Genomic DNA, 25011 nt, shown 5'->3' with positions numbered 1-25011 from the left:
CCGCGACGGATTTGATTATGTCATTTACAACTTGTATCTTGCGTCTGATTAGCGAATCATCGAATGCATCGCCGTGTTCTCGCGGAACCATACTTGCTTCTACAAGAAAATCGCATAGAAACCGTGTTTACCAAGAGATTCATGTACACATAGATGTCGAAATACGAAGATGCTGTCTGCACACGCGAAAATAACGTGACATTAGGAAGTATGTAACACGAGAAACTGAAGGCAAACAACATTGTCAAGCCACTGAATTCTCGTGGGAAACAGTCTTACGCATTTTTCAATTCTGTGCTAGTACTTTAAATTTTTGTTCGAACAAGCATTTTGTTCTCGGAGTAGCAGAAAATGGCATTGCTTCGCCAAAGATTTACAATATTCATGAAAATGTATAATTGATAAAATCAATCCGCGTTTCGACGATTGGTATTATCCACTTGAGCAGAAAGTAACATAGAGGAACGTCGCAAGAATAATCTGAATCTTTATAAATATACGTTGCTTGGAATTCTTCTACGGTGTATTTGTCGACTATAAGCATTTCCTAGGTACGACCATTGATAAAAAGGCTTTTTCACAGGAAAGTGAGAATGAAAATCCAAATTAAACGTTGCACGATATCTGAGTTGTCACTCTGATGGTATCTGGGCGGTCTAACAAAAGCGTTTCTTCAATCAGCAAACAGAAGACACACCTGGGTTCCTTATCTCCCTTTGGGACACTTCGGAGAAATTTGCATACTGAAATCTCAGGTGGTAGTGTCACCGCGACGTGCACAATTCGTGCATGAGATTCCATAAATTTTCGTTTTTGTGCGTAAAATTTAACAATATCGATAAATGTAAACATGCATATCCATACATATCGCAAAATTCATGACAATTATTAATAATGTTTGAAAAATGTGATGCAGAACTTAAGGAGCTCGTAGAATTTGTTAAAATGAGCAAGAAGTGAACACAAGAAATTACAGATTACAATTACAATTTAATACACCGGTGATATTTTAATGTTTATTTTTGTGACATTGTATTTTGTACTCGATGTTGCCTTACAAATGGGTTAAATGAATATTAATATATAATTTTTAATATATAATAATTTAATATCTACAGAATTATCAAATTCCTCCTATTATTTATAACATTGTCAATTGTAAGGTGTATCTAGACCTCTGTGACTGCACATCTACTCCTATTACTTTTTATAATTTCTGTTTCTGTAATTAATTTTGTATAATTTCCTGATATCGAACAATCGCACAATAGTGTACAAATACTGCACGATAGTGTTACGTTCCATTGTTCACATTATACATTCTTTATTTCTGTGTTTATGTATGATTTATTATGAAATTCTTGTACAAATGTTTAAATTTCGCGCTTATTCAATCTATATATACTTATATATTACTTCGTATCTAACCTCCATACTTAGTTCTACAAATCGCAAGCACAAGAGTTACATTTCAACAAATAATTATGTACTGTTTTCTTTACTCTACAATTCTTAAGTACTCTTCTACGTTTTCTCTCAGGTATGTTCGAAATACATTATATACTATGTTAATTTACATCTATTTACTTCGGTCACATTAGTTTTACATTTAACCTATATTCTTCTTCGGCGAACATACATTTTTCGTACTTTAGAGCTCTCACGGGTTATTTAAAAATATTTTTTTTTACGTACACAACGTTAATTTCGTTACTTATTTATAGATATACATACATAGTTTGTTGAAGAAAATCAAAATCTTATGGTCAAACACGTCATAATAATCGAGCTCGTTATGGTATGCATCCTACAATTTATAAACGTAAAATAATTCGATTGAACATTTCTTATTCGTTTTCGTGTGCACCATAAGCTCTTAAACAGTATTAAATAGGCTCATGATCAGCTGTACCAGGCTCACATATTCGTGCTTAACTACGGAAACAAATTCTCCAATTTGGGACAAATGCAATAGAAAGATTAGAATAAAATGTGTCACTTTCAACCGAAGCAAATATTTCGAATCTCGAAAATTAAACAAAATCGACTCTACGAGGAAACAATAATAGTCGTGAAATTAAATTGAACTACGTTTATTTTGACAAAATATATAAGTGATCCGTAGCATTTCTAGTCCGTTTTAAAACCTATCCTTGGGTCCAAAGTTGTTTGGTCTCGACCTTTGTAGTATGTCGTTCACGATAAACAATTCCCCCTGCTTTGTTTCGCCGATGTAAAAATTCCTAATTGATAAGTCGTTCTTCTTTACCTAACATTTTTGTATAATCATACAGGCTAAAGACCAACGTCACTGATAATGCTTCGAACGAAGAACAAAAACATTTCACCAACACGTTAAACCCTATTTGTAACGCTATCATTTGCATTGATGGTCGTAAAATTCGTCTGGTAATGTTGTTTTCGAGAAACACGAATGCGTTTCTCGATAGTATTCGATTCGTGTTATGTCCCTCCATCCAAAGATATCGAACCAACATTTATTCGCGACGTTTATTCGATTAGAAACCTATTCGTCTTTCGCGTATTATACATTGTATTTTGACGATCATCCAGGCGCGATCGGTGTTACGTTGAACCTTATACTTGAAAACGAAAAGCTCCGAAAAATGATCGGTGGAATTGTTCGATCCTCGTCGTTGGTTGCAACATCGATACGACACTCGACGAATTCGAGGTTCGAATCGGCCAAGTGAATGCAACGAGGGTGGAAGATCGGTCGGTGAAAGCAGAACTCCATGGAACGCTACGGTGGTCGCAATAACCTTAGTTCCCTCGTACGTTTGCGGGCGTAGCATTATAACGTGTGCACGTCGCATACTTATGTGGCCGGCACAAGGTGCGGCTTTAGTCCACGATTCTTCTCGGGTTCGTCCTATGCCCATTATGCCAGCGAACTGCTCGTGGTGCCTTTCTGTGGACCCTCGATTAAGCGTCGTTCACAGCGCCGTAAACGAGCCGCGTCGCGTCTAATCTACATCCGTCGATTCCTTTCTTTCGCGGATCTGTTGCCCTCGAAGATGAAACCCTGATCTATCACCGAAATTTTCGCAAAATTATCCGGCTACGATGGTTCTTGACCTTTCACGCGCGTATTTTTTTTTTTTTTTACATTGCTCGCTCAGAGATACGATCGAGTTTATATCACGAAGCGATCAAATTTTGATTCTCGACGATGTTCCCTGTTGAAGTAACTGTCTTCTCGAATGGTTCGCACATGCGTTCGAAATAAAATGCTTGCGAAGTTTCGAAATCAAAGACGAAGTTAACGTGTTGATCTTCGCGGAGGTTTCACGTGTCGGGAGATGTCTTCGAATCGTAGTGCGAACATCAGAAATAACTGATAATTGAATCGTGTATGGTTTAGAGTACTTCTAATAATGGTAATGTTAGTGGAAAGTTTACAAGTGGCGCGGTTTATTCGTTGCGAGTGTTTGAAAGAAACGTTGCAAGTTCGAAGCATTTATCGTCGGCGACAGGCACTATAGTTACCGTAGTATAACTTAAGATAGAGTAATATGAATAATGTAACTTGAGACAGAGGTCAATTTGGCACGCATTAACGAAGTAAACACAATAGAGCAATAGCGTAATCAGGAGAGGGGAAGACGGTAAAGGGGTGGATACTTCTATGATAGAATTTAAAATATTTTTTTGTTCTTTTACAAGTCCTTAAAAACATCAATATTAATGTTCACGAAGTTTTTACTGTACCGATGAAAAAGAGATTGGGTTCAGTATTGTAGAAAGATAATTATTTTTATTTATCGTCGTTTAAAATTTCTGGTTGTTCCACCGTAACAGAGATATGTAGTAATACGACATTGATAAAGAATTTATGATAAACGATACAAAAATAAAAATAGTAAAGATATCATGTGGTACGATGGACGTGCTTGATGGTTTATAAGTTGATTCTACATCAGACCTACTTCTTTCCTTTGTTCTTAGTCCTGTCAGTAGTGAAAATTCTATTCAGTCTTTCTACGTACTAATGGAACTCTTTAATCTTAATACAAAATGACGACAGATGTAATTGTTCAAAATCTTTCTTCGGAGTAAATGGTCAACTAAGCTAAAGTAATTCATTTTTTTTTTTTCGTGACACCAAGAACTCAATTATTGATTCAGGACTTTGAAAAGCAAATATATATTTTTTTTTTGACCGTCGAGACTCATTATACTTATTTCACGATCTATTAATGAATCGTGACCACAGTTCGAAAAACACCGATCTGGAGAATAATAATTGTACAATAGTTGTGATTTCGATCTCTATTTGGAGGTTGTAGCATTCCTGAAACACTCAACGAAGAATTGTTGAATCATCATAGATTGAACGATTTTCGGAGCAATTGAATTTTACATCTCTGATAAATTGATCGAAGTGATTTGATATAATAGCATTTCGCTATCGAAATTTACGATATAGAAGATAACCGTTTGAGTCATTTTATGACTGATTGTGAGAATGCAGACTTTAAGGTTATACGCAAGAAGTGAAAGTTATTCGTAATGTTACTAGAAATATTTAAAATCGATAAATTTTAAAAATTAGACTTATCTAAACATGCATCACTTTGGTAGCTCCACTATATATAACAAAATTACGTATAACAAAATTACTACGGTAAACTTATAAAAATAAATTTTGACTAATAGGATGTCTTTGAAATTATTGGGGCAATTTAACAAAAGTATTGGTAAAATAACATTGTTTTATGCATTCACGAATTTAATTGAAAATACGTGTACAACGAAGAAATAAGATTTTTACATGTATTTCTACTAGAATTCGATAAAATGAAAAGTGTGATTGAACAGTTGTGTGCTGTTATAATTATCAGCGAGCATTTTGAAAGTAAGTCTCTTTATCTGCGTGTTAACAAGTGCAACTGATAACGCTGGACAATAAACTGCCGCAATTAAGGAATTGCGCTTTGTTGAAATCCGACTGTGAAATAAAAATATAAAGTATAAACGCGGTATAAAAATACAAAGTATACACTATAGACACTGATAAAAACAGAATTCTTTGAAGAGCGCTGTTTTTGTTCCAGAATTTGCTATAAAAAATTAACAGAGACTGTACATTTTCGTATTGTTTGCAATTAAATCATCAATATTTTGGTATCGAGTAAATATTACCTGTATTAAAATTGTGCCGAATACATTTTTCACTTAATATCAAATTATAAATATGAATCTATATGTCAACATTCAATTTATTTATTAAGAATATAATTGCTGTATTTAAATCTGTTCTACTAAAACATTATCTAATAATATCTATAACGTTTACGATTATATTTTAGATGATTAAAAAATAGCAGAATTTTCACAATTACGCACGATACGCAGTTGTTGTTCGCAATAATTTATAATTATCTATGATTACGCAAACCATAATTTTTAATCTCCTCATCGCTCCTATATACAAAGTCATACAAATGACCTAGTTTTACGTACACTCTTAATTCACACCTGGTCGAGAAATTAATAAATAAGTAAACTATTCATTATACATTATTTTATATAATCAATTATAATCGATTATAATAAGTAAAAAGTGTAATCGATTATTCGAGCAAGATTCGCTCGAACCTGAGTATCGTATTACCATTCTTTCTCTCGTCGCTTATCACATTAAACTATTAGAAGACTTTCGACCGTTAATTGTAGCTCTCGATTAAACGAAAATATCAGTTGAAAGCTACCAGTCGAAAGAAGACGCATAATTATTGCCCGTCACCTAAAACATTTGGAACCTGATACAATGATTGTGTGATAAGTTTGTTCGTGGTTGGTTATTAATCGCGTCTAAATAGAACGACCAGGTTCCGACCATAAAATCGTGTCGTGTAAAAAAGATTCACGTGATTGCGAAACGACCAATTGTGAAAGAACCATTAAGAGACGTAGCAGAGACGTGTGCATACAGACGCGTTCCCATTGGGCGCGTCCGCGTATCTTCGGCTCGCGACTTCACGCCAACCAAGAACGCGAGTGGAGCTTTGATGTGACCGCCATTCCCGGTGACACTTATTACTGTCGCGTCTGGCAACGGTTCGAGACACATTAAACTACTTTACGAACTGGGTGGCCTAAAAAATAATGTATCATTAGCTGTTGCTTTTTCACTTGGAAGGGTTAACTTCACTCCGAAGACGTACACACGTTTCAGAAACGTTGGAAATTTAAGATGGCTTTGGAAAGAGAATTATATTCCCGAATAAGAAGAGCTCGTTTCTTAAACGTAACACACGAACGTGTTAATTTTCCACGAAATTTTCGTAGATAATCGACTCGAAGTTTTTTGTTATATCAAATATATATAATTATGTTCTTTTATATATATATTTTTAGTCTGAAAGTTGAATCGTTTAATTTAATTCGTTAATCACTAGTCTTACATTTTTTTTTTTTTATGTAAAACTACCTTCGTGTATTATTTACATAGGTATGTGAAGAAAATGTTTGTAAACGTATTCTTCACGCGATGAATTCCATCTTAAATTTGAAAAGGATTTTGTCACTGCAATTTGCAATCGATGAGAGCTTGTCTCGATTTATTAAGTTTTCATTAGCACTTGCTCGTTTTGGCCAATATTCAATCCCGAGAATCGCTTTCTTAGCTGTCGTATACGAAAAGATTTGTAGAAATGAAAGACGTAGTAATCGACGCCGTCCGCCATTAAAGTGTTCAAGAATTTATGAACGACACTTGTTTATAATTTATTTGATAGAAAACTAGATAGATTCATTGGTTATGCGGTACATCCTCGACTACACACGAAATTCTCGAACAGCAATCGCGGAATTGGTAATCGTACACTAATCCTTGACTCATCTGCGTCAACAGCTTAAGCGATTTTCAACCGTCAACTTAAACAGTAACCCTTCATTTACGGGATTAATACTTCACCGTTGACAACCAGCAATTACAAACAACACTTTTTAAAATGATATCGACACGCACGGCAACCGTAAATCCGTGTTTCGTTGCTTCTCATTCTCATTCCTTCGACTCCGGAATAACACTTCTGCCGTGTGTGACTTCTGGATTCATTCGAGACTCCCATCGGATTTAAATTTCAACGGGTTTAAATTATAACGCAAAAAAGGAATACGAGTTTTTTAAAAAATATCCACGCATTGTCGCTACGATAAAAAGGAAGACCCACCAAAAGTAATCGACCATTTTACCCAACTATCGCTGCGTAAATATAATGTAAAGTTTTTCTCGAAGTAGTGCGTAAAACGATAAAATTAATTTGAAATATATTTTTATCGCGTCGTTTCATACAACTTGGATAGATTCTTATCCTCGAGTAGTAATTCGTTGGGTTCGTGCAAGTACATCTCTTGTTCCAACAACGAGGTTAGAATTGAAACGAAAGTTAACGGTCGTAGAAAGCAAATATACGTGTACGATGCCAATCGAGACTCCGGAATTCCTTCTAGGTCTCGAACAGCCTCCCTTCCGGTATACCTAATTTTCGACGCGAGATAATAATACACGTGCTGGGGATACGTTTGTAATTAAACGCAACGACTGTTAACGATCGAAGAAAGCAAGCGAGCTGTAAATAATCTTGAGACGCGCGATGTCGGTCGAGATCCCAGATCTCTCAGGGTTGAACAACCTCGTTTACTTCGCCGACTACCTACGAAGACTTAGAATTTTCATTTTTCTACCGAACCAGAAAGAATCCACACGAATCCCAGGTTGGTTGCGAGCTGGTTGTTTTCGTCGCACGGAAATTCACACGCGTCAATCCCGGTCCGCCGCGAGACCGATATCATTAAACAATACCGAGCAATATTGAGCAAGATTAATCGAGTTTAGCCTGTAATCATACGTTAAACTGAGCTGCAACGGGGTTGATTATATACTATCACTAACATCTACATCCGCGGCCCCGAAAACTTTCCGCCGCGGCAGCCCGGGACCCTCGTCGATGTTGAAGCACGGATCTACCTGCTAATTCGACGCGGACCTGTCTCGATCGTTCCTCGTTATCTCTACCCACGGGCGGAGGTGATGGCGTTTACAATATCGTGTGGCTAGGACCTAATCTATCGGCCGGGGACGTAGGTCGAAACGAGGTGGGGTACCTTTCTTCGTGGCGCAGACGTGACAATATTTGTCGCGGCCGGGCGATAGCGAGGACGCGCGCTATTTGCCCTGGTAACATTCCCCATGGGATGCCGTCTGTTTGCCGAGGCTTTGTTTCCGCCAGTTTCCGTTTCCTGCGCCAACACGGCGGCCTCTCTGTGATCTATCCGCTCACCGAATACGCGCTTTCCATCGTCGGACGTGAAACGGTCGCGCCGATCGGGCCCCGATTTTTCTTCCACGATTCAACGAGTGGACACGAATCGCTCCGATCGGGATCTCCTCGTGCACGGACCGAAGTTGGGCAGCGACCATTCTCTCGACGAAAGAAACTGAATTTAACCGTCGATCTCGAGGACCGAATCGAGAACGAAGGACTACGAATTACGAGAGGCTCGATGGAAAGAAAGAAATCGAATTTAGCCGTCGATGCCCAGAACGAGTCGAAAACAAAGGACTACGAATTCCGATAGTCCCGATGGAGAGAAAGAAATCGAATTTAACTGTCGATGTCGAGGACCAAATCGAGAACGAAGGACTACGAATTACGAAAGACTTGATGAAAAGAAAGAAATCGAATTTAGCCGTCGATGCTCAGAACAAGTTGAAAACAAAGGACTATGAATTCTGAGAGGCTTGATGGGAAAAAAATCGAATTTAGCCGTCGAATCCCAGAACAAGTTGAAAACAAAGGACTATGAATTCTGAGAGGCTCGATGGAAAAAATGAAATCGAATTTAGCTGTCGATACCGAGAACAAGGAGAGGACGAAAGACTACGAATTCTGAGAGACCCGATAGAAAGTTTCTCACGAGGCCAAGGGTGCGCAACCTGTTAACATCCCCGATTCATTCGCGAATAAATTATAAAGAAATATCTTTAGTCGCGTAGATAAATTTTTTAGTACAGCCGCAAGTTGAATGTGCGAAGACGTTCGTTTTAAATTGCAATCAAACTTACGACGAAAGGCATTATTACAAGATTTTACTCGGGGTGAAAGACGATCTACCCTGGCAATTTAAACACTTGAAGCATATTACTTCCGACAGATTGATTTAGGTAATAATTTCGTACAATTGTAACGTTTCAATTGAATTTTCCTCGACATATTTATGAAAACATTAGAGATTGCTTCAGAACAGGCAACTTTTGCTTCCATATATTTGTAAAAGGAAGAATTTTATTTTCCGATCGATGGCTGTCTTCTCGAAAACAGTGAAGTATGTAAAACAGTTGCTTTTGAGTCTTTTAAGAAGACGCTTTCAGGGAATGTCAATTATCGGTGGCACACTTCGATGCAACTGTATTCAAGTTTTGCAACTGTTTTGCGCAGCAGACATTTTTAATCGATCGAAACGTCAGGAAACTTCTCGAACGAAACTTTCATGAAAAGAAGAGCGTTCTTCTCGACGAAACGAATATTTCTAGACCGTTGTGTTATCTAGCAACGGATCATTGAATTCACGATGTCGTGCGTCGCAAATTCTTCTTCTCCTTTCTCTCGGTCTGATTATTGGTCTTATACTACTTACCATTAAACCCTGAGCATGAACCATGCGGTACAATCGAATCTATGTTATAGAGCTGATTTTAACTTTACGTAATGCGTGCCATATCGTCGCTAACGACACATAAGGCAACTTATGCGGTATCTTTCTGAACTCTCAATTACGTAATGTTCAGGGACCATAGCTGCGCAACCAGTGTAGAGATTCGAGAAGACGTCAGCCGATCATGGAAGCCATTTATTATTCACGCTGCTCTGCTATGCGAGAAAAAGATAACAAATTGACACACGTTCCTCGTTATTAAAAAACCATTTCTTAACAATAATTCTTTTGAAAGCTTTACCAATATCCCGCGATTAGAAAATTAATTCGCCCTCGAAGAATTTTTGTTAACCAACCAACCGAATTATCGGTAATCCCGATCTTGGGCAAGTAACGATTAAACAAATGTGCGTTGGTGTAATTATTCGAAAATATATAAGATATATATATATAGTCTCCTATTAATTCGCAAGTTTCTTAGGCCGCAAAATGAAATTGATTTGCGTTTATCGATTCGGTATAATTCAACTTTACATGGAATAATTGAGTTGTTGGATTTTCGAGGCCTCTACAGCCCCGTGATATATCGAGCTTACAGGCATGGGTTTTCTTTACGATACCGCTTTTATTTATGGGATATGTTCGCCTCGCGGAGTTCTTAAACAAACTTACATTCGAACTAAGGTAATATGAATTGAACGTGTAACCCACTAGAGATTGCCTCTTCCTCGAGCTGAAAGCTGCGAACTTGCGAGACCCTTTAACTGTGTTTTGATTTTTGTGAAAATAATAGTTTCATTTGTACGAACAAAAATCTCACGAAACAGGCTCAAAATTATTCAGTCGTATAACGCAACAAAAGACAACACAAATTTGATGTATCGAATAGTTTGCATATATTATATATTCTACTTATTTGTACGACATTATAGAACATACAGAACATTTGCTAAAGAGTGTCCAAATAGGAATAGAGATAGTTATCGTCTATGTAACATAATTCAAATTCTATTACTTCCATACAATTGTATCTATACTGTCTATATACAGTGTTTTACATAGCAATCAATGTTTCGAAAGAGGTTTCATACAGTAACCAAATGTAACGAAGAGATGACATTTCTTTTTATCGATAAGACGATATTGTGCATCTACGAGACTGAAATTGAGAATCCAGAGAAGAGTCATAAGTATAGTTAATAATTAAATCGTGGACGGTACAACGTGCGTAGTAAACCTTTGTTTCCGCTCCCCTTTGTTTCCTTAGATTTAAAACTGCTCCTCGGACATTATCTTTAAAATCAGTATTTACATAGTTCCCGATAATGCGGCCTCTACAAACATTTTTATCACCATCGCGTTGCCTGTCAATGTTGATAGACCTGTACATTCTCCTTCAGCTCATCTCGTTTACTTATTTCATTTTAAGAGCTGAACGCGCTTTCGTACCGCTAGATCCTAAAGATTTGAAGTTCTTTCTTGATTTTATCACCGATTTTATCATTCGTTACCAATCAAAATACGATTCACCCCGATACGAATTTAACGAGTAGCGGAAAGAAATATTAAAAACCGTACAAACGCGTTCCTCGAGAATCGTTAACTCATCGCGTCGATGTAATTTGACGTAATCGTAACACAATCTTAAGTAACAAGATATTCGTTTAAATACTCCATCCTTTACGTAACTTCTACGCTTACGTCTTACATGGACGTTCCAATTGTACAGATCGCGATGTAAATCCTGAAAAGAGTTTAGTCATTTCTATCGAGCGATCTTCCTTAGAGGTTTCCTTGCGAAATCTATCGAAGGAGTTTTTGTCGAATTCGAGAACTCTCTGCTCGATCGCGAGAACCTAGAAGAGGAACGCGATCCTTTGCACCCGGATCCTCCGTTTCGATCTCGAACGTAAAGGTGTTTTCGCGGATCTCGTTCGAATTCCTAACGAACGAATCAGCGCGAACGCGTCGCGAGCCCTGTGACTGCAGAAATATTTTCATCGTTAACGGCGTCATCTTCGAGCAGCTCGATCTTTCAGCGAAACGCAGCCCGGTGGCTACATTGGATTCCAAGCGGTAACGTCGGCGTCCTCTTTGTTGCCGATCGCTCACTGGTCTTCTTCGTCCGCTCTTTCTTCCCGATCCACCGGCCTTTCCCGTGGAATTTTTCCACCACTCGATCATCCCGGTGGCTCGCGAAGGAGGCGATAGTCCATTGAATCGTCCAATGATGCGATACCGCGAGATCTCGCTGGGCGGTGCCCGAGACGCTGGCGATGGCTCTCGGGTCCAGCGGACCCGTAGTGGGGTCCGTCGGGGCCCGGCAGGACCCGGGATGCCGGCGGTGGTGGGGGGATTGACATCGACTACTGTGCATTTCCCACGTGCCCTGGGAACCCCCGCGGCATCGTGTCAGCCCCCGCTCTTCGTTCTTGCACGCTCCTTCCACCTCCGCTTCCTCCCACACCTTCGTCAGCGTCACTCTTTCTGGCCTCGAGAGGGCCCGATAAAGACAAAGAGATCACCGCTCCCGCGAATCTTCTTCCGAGAACCCGATTCGGTTGATCCGCTTTTTCGCGTGGGCGAGCGAATCGACACCGAACTCGTTTCGTACGGCTCGACGACGACGACGACGACGAGCAACGAATTTCGGAATACCCGAAACGAGTTGTTCCCTCGATCGTGTTCACCGCGAGCGAACGCGAAACGAGGGATTCGCGGTTGAAAAAGAAAAAAAAAGAAGAAAATCGAACGTCCGAAAATCCGAGAGAAAGACGCGAGCGAGCCGGTACTCGGGACCCAGGACCCGGGACCCGTGCGGTGGCTCCTCTCGAACGGCTACCTCCTTTGTACCCCGAGCGAGCTACCGCCCCCGCGGGGGGCAAACATACGAAGAGGGCGAAAACGAAAGAACGGCGTCTCGGTATTCAACGGAAGAGTGGGAAGACCGTTTCGAAAAGGGTCCCCGCGTGGGCGAAGAGGGATGCTCTGATCCTACGGTTACGAGGGCGGTCCCATCGGGACCAGGTGGAAGGGATCGTGGAAGAGAGGGAGCAGGTTGAGGGACAGTTGGAGCGAGGGGAGGGCGGTTGAGTACTCTCCCAGGAGCTCAGGAAGCCGCGTTGTCGAAGGATTTGTGAATAACCGCGCTGCTATTCGGCGAGTGGTCAGACAAGGACGCGAGACCGCCAGGATAAGGAGCACTTCTTCCTCTTCTTTCGGCCTCCTCTTCCTTTTCCTTCTTCTGCTCCCGTTCCTCCTCCGCGGGTCCGCGAGCGAGCGCGCACGCTCTTCTGCTTCTCTTCACTACCACCACCACTACCCGGCCCCGCTGTTCAAGGAAGGAAGATCCTGGAGCGTTTCTGGTAGAATCGAGAGAGGCTCACACGGACGTACGACAGAACTGGTGGGCATCGGTGAGTCGGTTCGGTAGGGAGGTGTCTCCCGGTCCTCCAACCAGAAGAAGCGAGACGACGACGACGAAGGAGACCTTTGGCGGTTACACACCGCGTCCTACCGTCTTCTGGTGTGCCTACCTATTCGGGCTACCAGCGAACCGAGCAGGCAAACGGAGCTTCAGTCGACGCCGCGCACCCAAACGGTCCAGACCTGTCAGCCCGGAAGACAGCATCCCGACGCACGATCAGGAGAGAATCGATTTCTCGAACGAGTTCCCGGCTTTTCTCGCCGCGCGATTTGTACGCACGATTTCGGTTGCCAAGTTCGGAGAAATAACACCGGCCTGAACGTTTCACCCGTTCGACCGGCACTCGAAAGTTGGAGACCCAGCGTTAGAGGGAATTACGGTGCAAGCGTGGTGACTTCAACCGGTAAGTGCGACTTTCAGAACTTTTTAGCCGATCGGTCGGTTTACCAACGGGACAGCTCGTTCCTCGAGCTGGTTGCAATCGCGTCGAACGAATGACACGATTTATTTACGATTATTTCGATCGTTGGCTCTATCCACGCGCGGATAAATACACCGTTACGTTCGATCGTTCGATTTTTTGCTAAACCGTTCTTACTCGTTTTACGAATTTTGAGAATTTTTATAAGTTTATTCGAAAACGTCACGAGTTTAGAATTTCCCGGTAATCCGATCGATCGTTACTTCCAATTCTTTTACGTTATTAAATTCGACGAGATCGTTATCGTTTTCGTCGATATCGAGCGAAGAGAAGAGAATTTGCTGCTCGATGTCTCATTGTGTGCCGAATCGAGCGGGCGGGAAGAGGTGTGGTTCACATTCGTTGATGCCGCTTCAGTCTTCGTGTTGACTGGCCCAAAACCGGTAGCGTGCCAGAGGGCGGTACACGGTAGCTGTTTCGCTTTGATTGGCTACCTGGCAAGACTTTGGCCCAAAGTTTCATTCGTCGATAGCTCGGAACCTTGTCGCATCGCGCTTACACAACTTTCTTTTAGACGCGTGCACTTGACCCGCCATTTCGAAAGGACGGGCGTTCGACTCGACTCCGTTTGGGATTAGTAAGCAAATTAACATTTCGAGTCGACATTTACTCGCCCCTGTTTCTATTCGGTTCAATTAAACACCGTAAACCAACAAATACCAAAGTATTCGATTTTGTGATGGAAAATCTTTCGATGCTCGATACAAATTCGATTTATTTCCTTTGTTCGAGATTTCGTCGTTAAAATTCGTATCTACTTAACTTCATTGAATCTTCGAAAGTATTTTCGAGAATTATATATCTTTTATTTTTATTATCAAATACGAGATGAAAAATGATAAAGGCACGGAACAAACCCTCCATCCTTTGCCACAAACCACCCTTCCCTTCTGCTCTACGATAAATCTAAAATTCTCGAACACAGACCTATCTCCCTAACGGTCATCCTCGAGTCGCCGATTCTTTACCTACTAACCTCCAAACGGTGTCGTTGGTTCGTACAAACGGCATCGCATCGACAACGCAAAAATATAAAAAATACGAAACTCGTCCATGTTACTCCAAAACTGTAAAACACGTCCAAACGCTTCGAATCCTCTAATAAGCATCCAAGTGTACCTTCTAGCGGAAAAGGGGCCGCAACGCCGATTCGAGGCGTCGTCCTCCGAGTCGTCGTTATCGGTACCGTTTCACCGATCGCTTGGATTCTCCAAAAAAAAAAAAAAAAAAACAGCTCACCATCGAGATTCCACCATATCTTCTTTCTCATTGGGCAGCAGGAGGAAATCGTAGCAGAAAGCTGCCCTTCCCTGGCAGACCCTTCCACGTTGAGCTCTCCAGCGCTATCCAGTACCGCGGCACCACGTCGATCCAGAGGTGGAGGGTGTGGTTCCGCTTGGTGGATTTCTGTGGAGGTTCGGTAGCGACTGGCCGAAAACCGGTAGTCGGCGGTAGGGCGGTTCACGGTAGCAGCTCCTCTTTGGTTGGCTACCGGCGAACGAACGAAGGCTACTGCTCCCTTCTTTATTCCTCCATACGTACGAGAACGGGTGCACGCACGTCGAGCGGGCTTCTTGGTTGGCTCCACTCCGTCCTTCTTTGATTGGCTGCCTCTTCATCCGTGCCCTCCGTCCTTCGTCTCCTTTTGCTCGCGAGAGACCGAGCGTAAACGCGGGGGCCCCTTGTCTCGAGGAGCCGCCGCGGGGACGGTGTGCCCGATGAAAGACCAACCCTGTCGTCGGGAACGCTCGAGTTGCGCGCTCGAAACCGCGGCTCGACTCCTTCTCGCGTCCGAGACATTCGGAGCGGGACTTTCGGTGCGCCGAGTTTCCCTCCGTGGAACAATTTCACCGTGGAGAACGATTCCGAGACAGATGGCGGGAAATTCACGCGTCCAGCACCGATCGACTCGTTGCTGGTCACCTGTCACCGGACCCTAACCGCTGTAACGACCTGCAAAGAACGTCTTTCAGGAAGAAAATCACGATAGATGTGTTTTCGCGGTAGCAATTCTATCGGTCGTTGGTACGCGAGACACGAAACACTCGATCAACGGTAAGATAACATTTTTCAAAAATTCTGATCGTCGAATTCGAATTTTACTCGGAGTTGTACTTCTCGACTCTTCGGGGTACGAATTATCTCGTGTAGACGAACTTGTTGCGCGAATGCGTTCGCGACGAGTTGTTGTAAGTAACGATTAGAGGGGGTTCGATAGAAGGATGAACTTCGGTACGCATCGGAGGACCGATTCGTTGACAAAACGAGGAGAGTTATTTAGTAGTTGAAGTCTAGGAGACAAGCGAGAATTGTTCGCGCAACGACACTGTTGGTAGCCAACGTGTCAGTATTTGAAAATTAGTATAGGGAGACTCGAACGAACTCGACCCTTTGGGGAACACTGATACGACCAAATATTAGGAGAATCGAGAGATAGCTATTGGAATGGATTGATTTTCGACTTCGTATCGGGGCTTAAGTGGGATTTGAACGACGACTTCAGTCACGGACTAACGGTAAGCAGTGTGGGGAAAATCTGATTGCAGGAGCATCGATTCTAAGTTCTTGGCGAACTGTCTTCCCATTCTAATTGACTCGTTGCGCGGTATACTTTTCATCGAAGAAATTGTCTTTTATCCGGTTTAAGTAACTCGAGTATAAAATCATTTTCCCGTATACGTGCAACATCGTTTCGTATTTTAATTCGCCAGGTATAACGACGTCGTGACCAACCACGAGTTAGCAACTGGTAACTTTATCATTGGCCGATGCATACAGACGATGCATTTCAATTCAAATCTTATTAATGTATTCGGAAGAACACATTATCTAGTTTAACCGTTACGCTTGCGTTAAGTGTAACGTATTCGCGAAATTGTTACTTGTCGTTTCTTTCCTCTAAAAATTTAACCACCGATGGTGTAACTATTCGGTGCAGCTAGATCCGTACGAGGATACCGCGATCTGGAAAAATCTATTCGATTGATTCTAATACCTCGAACGCCAACGTTTGCGGCTACTTAGGAAGCAATATTTTTTTCAACAACAACGGTCCGCGTAATCCATGCGAATCACGGCGCGGGTATCCACGGTTGATTCGAACGATAATTTTCGGTGGATGACAAGTACACGGACCTTTGCTTTCGTCGGACGTGCGCGCATTCACGAGTGAAACCGCGTTAGCGTCAGTGTTCTAAGAATACGACAGCCTGATCGAATTGCAGGACGCGTGTCTAACAGGATTAAGAAATCCAATGTCCCGGTCCCCCGGCTTAATTTTATAATTGTATTCTCCTCAGAGCCGGTTAAACGACTCCATTATTCCATACGATGAATCGAAATCGCGTTCTGTAACTTCGGAGCAACGTTCAACGCTCGTAATTTGGATACTAATTCGAGGGATAAGTTTAAACGACATCGGAAGATTGCACGCGGCGTCTCGGGTGTAATTTGCTTCTGCGAAACGTGTCGGATATATTTTGAAATATATATTTTTCATCGTTCCTTGCGCAACATTTCAAAGAAATCAGAGATCTTCCTCCGATAGGGTGAAACTCGGCTTTACACGGCTACACTATTTGCGTGGGTATACTCATTCGTAGATACCTTCGACGTACTACGCGATCTTAACTGCGTGCTTTCACATACATTGCATTATCATACATTATCATACATTAGCTTTGACCTCTCGATCGCGACAGACGTGTAGACGAACTTGCCAGTTGGCATAAGGTTTGCCATCGATGCTGGTAATCATGGGTACCGAGGCTGGGTCGATGGAATACGTTTGTCCCGTGAACGGTTCGCGCGCTCGGCTCGCGGACAATTCTAAAAGCGTAAAGAGTTTCCTCTCCTTTTCGAAACGACCGCGAACCTCCGTACTCGAACGATCTACGATTATCGCGTTCGCGTCTATCGGAAGGTCGTCGTTCCTTAAACGCGCGTATTCGTAACGCGAGCGTTAAAGGAACCGAGTAGATCTTAAATGTGATTTGCGGTTCGACGTGTACGTCGTTCGAAGTCGACCAACAAAACCGTGTTATCGCGACAGATCGAACCCGATACCAGTAGTAGTCACCCGGTGTTGTCAGGCATCGCTTCGCGTCGATCGCGCCTCATCATAAATTCAAGCAGTTCGAATTACTATTCCCGTGTGTCTCGTTCCGCCGAGTTCTTCTTTTGTACCGTCGCCACGAACATCTTTTTCCGGTCTATCTTATCGCTACTCTTCGTTGCTCGAAGACCGGAAAATACAGTAACGCGCGACTCGTGTACGTGTACCGAGTCATCTCGTTCGAAAATTCTCGCGCTGAAAACGTAAAAAATAGTTCCGTGCGAAGTATCGGGCGAACTTGTCCCCCCGTGAGACAGAAGTCTCGTATTCTCGCGAGATCAAAGATCGATCCACCGTCGAAACGAAGTTCCGAGAGAACGGAGGAGCTCGAGAGAAATCGCAGGAAATTTCGTTCGAGTCGGAGTACGAGGGAAAAATCGAGCGATCGAGCGACGGTGGATCGTTGAGAATAACCGAGTGCTCGAAAGCCAGGAATCGCTGGAGCCTTTCGTACCGCGTCAGCTCGGAGCTGGCGTCACGCGAAGAAGAGCAAAACGAAAAGCGGGCAGAGCAGACTCCCGCGTAACACGCAGCTCCGATTAGGCCCCACCGCCGTTAGGCAGCCTAACCAACCGGGATACGCCCAGCCACGCTTATTACTCATTCGGACACGCCACTTTATTCGAGCGTGCGCCGTGTGCTTACCTTGCGCTACCAGTAGCACCGGACGTGGCTCCTGCACAATGGCCGCGCCACACCGCGCGATTGGACCCCGGGGGCCTTTTTTATTGCTGCCTCTCCACTCCGCGGGACCACTCTTTTTGACTACCGGTCAAGCAGTAAGCGTTCTTCCCGTGCTGCGTTCATTTGGACGTCCATACTTTCTATCGAACCTCGTTTCTCCGTACCACCGGAGGGTGCAAACAACTCGATGGCTCTCGAGTCGATCCCTCGGGGTCGTCGGTTTCTCCAGTTTCGTATTCCACGGTTCAAGATCGGTACGGATGGAAATACTTTCATCATGATTTTCTCCAGTTGGAGTACCTTCGATGTTCGAGTCGAAAGATCGTAGAGTTCTTTTAGGTACGCTCGAGAATAAGTCGAGATCCGACCGAACCGTCGTGTTCAAATTTTTTCCTTTGCCTCGGCGAGTACGTCTCTCCGGACCGCTTCGCGCGAGAATCTCGTGTTCGAGATCACGTCCGGAGATCGTGAAACTTTGCGAATCGAGGTCTGATCGATTCTTCGAGTTTTTAAACGGACAGTTTAAAACTCCATCGACGCGCAAAGAACGCTCAGTAACGTTGGAAGACGATGAGAAAAGATCCGGACGGAACGCGAGTTCTGTCGGTCGGAACGTTGAACCTTTGTAAATCGGGAAAAATGATTCCGATACTTGAACTCGCTGAACGTTCTCTTCGACTCGTCGGTTTCAATCTCGTCGGCTCCCAAAGGTACTCCGAACGGAGAATTTTAAAATTTCGCGTATTTTGATCCTACTCGACAATCGTAACGCATTACTTACGATCGCGTATCGGTATTTCGAACGCCAAAGTTACGGTGTATTCAATTTTCTAGCGTAAATCGCTCCGATGATCGTGCAAACGTTCACGGCGATTCGAGTAAAAGGAGATGACGGTAGAATCGAGATTTCGGTGGTAAAAGTATCCAACGTTACCGCGTTCCGTGCAATCTCGCGACGGTTAACTTGAACGGAAAAGTTCTCGTCGGAGTTTTCTCCAAGCAGACAATATCGGACTGGTTTGCGTCCTAAACGGTGTCTGGACATGGTTTTCGAAAATTTGCATAGGCGAACAAACAAATTCCTCGGGCACCTCGATCGAAAATATTCCGCGATTCGTTTAAAATCGATCGTCGTTGGCTCGAGGAACGCGATGTATTCGCGGCGAGAGGAGACGTTGAAAACCGGGAGGGAGAGGCCGTCTTTCCGTGATTTCCCCGGCGATTCGAGTTAAACTCACCCGAACCGTCCGAGCGACGCTCGAATATTCGGTTTTCAGCGTCTGTTGGCGCCGGTCGCGGGGAATTCCTAAAAAGAACGGCCATGACGGAGCCAGAGCCCCGTGTCGGGCACTCCGGGACTGGAGTGGTCGGTACCACCCAACGACGATCGAGAAGCGGTCGCGTCCCCGGGTGAATCGATCCGAAAATCATTGCTCCTTTATTTCCCGCAGGTAGAGAGAGGTACGAGCACCTTCTCGCGAGGAGGTACAGCCGGAGTGATCTCACTCCCAGAAGTTAGCCGGTCGGGACTAGGTTTGCGCGGGAGGAGAAGAGCGACACGAGCAGCAAGAGCGAGAGACCAGGAGGAACCTCGGGAAACAGAGAGAAACAGGCGGTCGTAAGTGAGACAAAGACGGCTATAGGCTGAACCCGGTGGAGGGAGTGACTTGAGGCGTTAGCAGGACCGCGAGAGAGGAGGTAGAGGGAAAGGAGACAGAGAGTCGACCAAGAGAAGGAGCGGTGGGAATTTATAAGGATGTTCGCGATAATGCCGATGGAGACAGAGGGGCACGGCAGGGAGTTCGGCCGCCGGCAGAAGATGCGCGCCAAGTGCACGGTAGAGTTCGTCTGCAAGTACTGCCAGCGGCGCTTCACGAAGCCCTACAACCTCATGATCCACGAGCGCAGCCATAAGGACGACGTGACCTTCACTTGCGAGGTCTGCGGAAAGTCCTTCAAGCGGCAGGACAATCTCAAGCAGCACAGGTACAATTTTTCTCGGAATATTCCTACGGAACGTAACGAAATATTTTTTTTCGCGCCGAGCCTCTTCCGATTTGTCCGCTCGGCGACGGGACCCCGATCCCCGGCCGTCGATTCGCGTCGGTCAGACATTGATCGGGCACCGATGAGATCCGCTTTTTCCATCGCGGTCTGTGCCGCGTTCAATTAGTGCGAGTCCCCCATTTTTTTTTTTTTCTTTCGCGCGGCGATCCAATTGCCTCGTGGTTCGAGTTTCTTTATTTTATTCGATTTCGTTTCGTTTGATTTTTTTTTTTCCCCCCTTTCTTTTCGCTTCGATCGTCGCGCGCAGACGCGGTCCCAGTGATGGTCGACGAATTTTGTGCGAGCCCGAAAGGTCATGCTGTGTGCCGCGGCCGACAGGTTTGACGAGGCTGTGACTCCTCGACACGGTTGATAGATCGTAGTGAAGTTCAATGTGATCGCCGTAGGCTCGAAACGATTGTCAATGTCTGCGCCGATCGTGGAATCGATTTCGGGGGCCGGGGTTTCGGCCTTTCTGCTCGTTACGGCCCCGTTCGACGAATGATAAATGTTCGAAGACGCGTCTGTGCCTCGGTTCGCGTTCCGTTGCGACTGTTAACCGAATGTGTTGTGAAAAATTCCACGAAAGAAAGTTTACGCTCCGCGAGACGTTAGATCGACTGGTTTTTTTGTTTTTTTTTTTTTGTTTTCTTTTTACTCCGCGCGCCGAACAACGAAGAACGACCACGGACCGAGGTTGTTCGAACGGGGAGAAAGAAACGAAGACGATCGACGTTCGAAGACGAAATCTCGAAGTACGACAGTTTGACAGCCGGAACAGTGTGAACGACATCGTGTTCCGCGAACAGATCGGGATCGAATCTATTCCGTTCGTCGATTCTCGCCGATTCGTTAGGATTCTCACGAGGAACTCTACCGACGAAAGTTCCACTCGTGTTTCGCGAGACGGTCGCGCGTGAAGCTGTGATACGTTTTAAATCGAATCTACGTGGTATTATTCCGTTACGTTAACAGTCGAACCGCGCGCAAGTAATATCGGCGAGTGACGTCTGGCGGTAGACGTCTTAGCCTCGAAGCTCGTAAAAATTTAACGACATTTTACACCGGCGTGAAATTTCATATTTTTGTTTTCCATTGCGGGGAGATAGAATTATTTCTCGAAGGCGGCAATAAGGAAGAACGAACGAGAAAAACGAGAAACCTTTAAAATACGAACTCTCCGAACGATACGAATTACACATCGGTTAAAAAAAAAAAAAAGGAAAAAACAGGGTGTAACCCTGTCGAGACGCGTATATCTCGCGAACGGAGGATTTTTCGAATTCGAGTTCGCGGTACGTAATTACGATCTTCGTGGTCCCGTGCAGCGAGCAAAGTTTCGCGATTTTTCTTTCGAGCTATGGAGAACCGTCGATGTAAAACACAACCAGCCGCGTGTATTGTGTATTGACCCGTGCGAGCAAGAACACAGAGAACCGCTTCGAAAACCGGTCGGGTCACCGATACGACCTTTTGTAAGATGAAAAAGGATAATCCAGCGAAGACAGTACTTCATTTAGTGACTCAGCCGGCTAGATGATTTCCATCGATGATTCGTCAACCCCTTTTTCGCGATCGCGAAGCACGAAACGCATTTTCGACGCGCCGTCGAACAACGAAATTCTCTCGACGAATCGAAGCGCAGACGCTGTCGGTAAAAATCGAAAGTGCGAGCGAACTGTCTATACGACGTGTTAATATTAAAACAAAGATGCGTCGACAGTGTTCGAAATATACCGTGTCTCAAACAACGCGCGGCACGTTCCATGCGAGAGGAATATCGTTCTCAAATTGTTGCTACTGGGTAGCCCTATTTCGTTGTTTTTAATTTTCTTAAATGTGCCACGTTTTTTAACGACACTACGAACGTACATCAACGATACTTTTTTTTGCGAGTAGCACGACGGTACAATTTATCATTAAGAAGCAAAACTTGGTAAAATACGAGAGACCGAGCGGAATAGAATTTCGAATTCTATTATAAATATTACGAGTCTTTCGAGGATCGAATTTTGCGTGTAAAATATTTGGACGGCTTGTCGAGTATTTTGAAAATGAAAATCGTGCGCGTAAATATGTGAGAGACGTTACAACTTCTACCAAGGTACTTTGATTAACTTTTACACTCGGAAGAAACTTTTCGTCAATCGATAACAGTTTGCGAGTATTGCGAAATTACCCAATTCCATGATTTTTTATACAATTTTTTAATCCGACGCGTACGAATTGGAAAATAATTGCAGCGAAGAGGAAAAAATCGTGTTAAAGTCGGTCAGATGCTACTTCGCGATCCGTCGGTCGTCGACGATCGCCGATCGAGAGTGAAACAGTTTAAACGTAGAATATAATTCTAATATTTGCCGTCGTATAGTAGCAATAATCAATTACGGATGCAGTATAAACTTTTATTTATTTTCGCGTTAACATTTCCAAAAATAATTGTTGTTTTTCGTTAAATCACGAATTTCATCGAATCAACGAATATATTTGATATTATTCCATCAGCGGCACACTTTTTTCGTCGTTACAGTTTATACGAGTAAAAATTATTTCTAAAATTGATCCAGCTTCTAGATTCGGTTTTATTTTAAATCCTTGTTCGAAACATTCAACGAGTTAAATTTGTTGGTAGCATTATTAATTCGGAAGAGAATTTATACGATTAATTATGCGAAGAAGAAAAGAAATTTTATCAAATATAGCGCTATCGAGAGTGTTTACCGTTTTGGTTCTACAAATTTAAGAAAAATTCAACCAAATTGATCCAAATTCGATACAAATCTTAATTCTTTGCCCTATAATCGAGACATTTTCTTTCATCCGTGATACTTTGACGAGATTTTCAACATTTTGAAGAACACTCGCGATTCAAAAGTTTTCCTTATTCGTTTCACTTGTTCCGTTTCATTGTAATTCCATCGTTTTTCAACTCGTCTTCAAACCAATCGTATTTTCTCATTTTATTCGAATCTCGGACGTGCGATCAATATTGATCTCGAAAAACGATCAATTTCTATTGTATCGTAAAACGTGTAAACGATATTTTAAAGCGTAACTGTGTAAATAATTGAAAAACTTGAATTCCAAAGTGCGGAAGAAACAATTAACTACGAATCGTAGAATCGAGTCGATGTACAGAGCTCCGTCGCAAAACGGAGCGAGATTGATTCGTTGTAAAAAATTAGTGCTCACGGAGAAACGAAGAATAATGTCGAAATAAATGTAAAACTGAACTTTCTTGGCAAACACGATCGATCGGACGCGGTCGCGTAGTAATTCCCCGAGCTGAACACCGACGCTCGATTTATCGCGACACGGCCGGACATAGTTTTCATTTTTACGAACCGAGTTCGCAAAAACAATAGAAAAGTTAACAGGGACGCGTAACATCTTCATACGAGGGGGGTTACCAGTTCGGTTGACCTTTTTGCACCGCGTTGGCCTTGCGAAGTTGTAACGTGTCACCTTCGCCGTGTGTTTCTGGCGAAGGTATGGAAAAGGAGAAGAGAAAGAGAGAATACGCGCGTAGATCCGCAAACTTAGCGCCCCTTCTCTCCGTTCGTAGCACTTTGAAGATCGGTCTGACCCATAAATCAGTCTGAAATAATGCTGCCTCCGCATGGAACGTGCGAGCTAGCGTGCACGCGCGCGCGCGCGCGCACGGGCGTGCACGAGCGCGCGCAGGCACTCGCGTCCGCGTGAACGAGCGAGCGAGCGAGCGCGAACGCGGTCGAACGAGCGAGCAATAAAATAAATCTTCGATACTGGTGGATACTAATGGATACCTTGTATGTAACGGCGGTGGTCTTGTTTTCTGTTCTGTTGTAGATGTGGGTGGCGGTGAGCGGGAGCTCTGAACCTCCTGCACCTTGACACACACACAATGTACACGCAACAACATCAACATCATCGACAAAAAAATTACAACATCAACAACAGTCTATAACAACAGAAAATTATAACCACGTTCTCCTATCGTTCGACTTTTCAATATTATTATTATTATTATTTTTTTTTTTTTTAATTTTTCTTTTCCTTTTTTTCGTGTTTTTTTTTTTTTAATTTTATCTGTTATATTCGAAGTCTTCCGTACATCTCCCGGTCACGACGACAGCACGATCACAACTCGCGTATCGTGCGCCGTCAACCACGATAAAAAGTTAAAGAGCCCCCAGCATGCTAAGCTCTGCTACTACCACCACCTTCTTCTACTCTTCTGCTACGATCTACGATCACGTTGCCGCCTCGCTACTTCTACCGATACTAACAACAGCGCGCACGAAACCCCCTCTCGCGAAACGGTGGAATTGATTTGCTAAATAGGAGGAGAAAGAAAGTGATAGAGGAAGCAGAAAGTTTCCTCGAAGAGTACTTTCCTCATCTTCCGATTTCTACCATCTTTGTTCCAGGAGCATACACTCTGTTCCCTACAAGGGCTCCAACGGCTACTCAAATGGCTATTCAAATGGCTACTCTAGGTACTAGAAGCCATCCGGCCAATTAATATCCTGAGCTCCCGTAGACACGCGTTTCTCTGTTTCTGATTAGGCTATTTTTCTGTTCGCGCGGTAC

General features: G+C 43.4%; 1 protein-coding gene across 2 annotated transcripts; it reads left to right on the top strand.

Annotated features, from left to right (window-relative positions):
- The first annotated feature begins 1435 nt into the window (after positions 1 to 1435).
- Drm (odd-skipped family member drumstick) lies at positions 1436 to 25011 on the top strand. Of its 2 annotated transcripts, none has more exons than XM_076311630.1 (3): positions 1436 to 1540; positions 19845 to 20379; positions 24849 to 25011. In XM_076311630.1, the coding sequence occupies exons 2-3, from the start codon at positions 20150 to 20152 to the stop codon at positions 24922 to 24924; spliced, it is 306 nt and encodes a 101-aa protein (XP_076167745.1). In that variant the 5' UTR covers positions 1436 to 1540; positions 19845 to 20149; the 3' UTR covers positions 24925 to 25011. The 2 variants fall into 2 exon arrangements, with proteins under 2 accessions (XP_076167745.1, XP_076167746.1); XM_076311631.1 differs by lacking the exon at positions 24849 to 25011 and adding an exon at positions 24268 to 24380.

Source organism: Ptiloglossa arizonensis, chromosome 5, assembly GCF_051014685.1.
Source record: "Ptiloglossa arizonensis isolate GNS036 chromosome 5, iyPtiAriz1_principal, whole genome shotgun sequence".
NCBI lineage: Eukaryota > Metazoa > Arthropoda > Insecta > Hymenoptera > Colletidae > Ptiloglossa > Ptiloglossa arizonensis.
The sequence above is the reverse complement of the archived record's forward strand: the minus strand, read 5'-3'. Positions and strand labels throughout refer to the sequence as shown.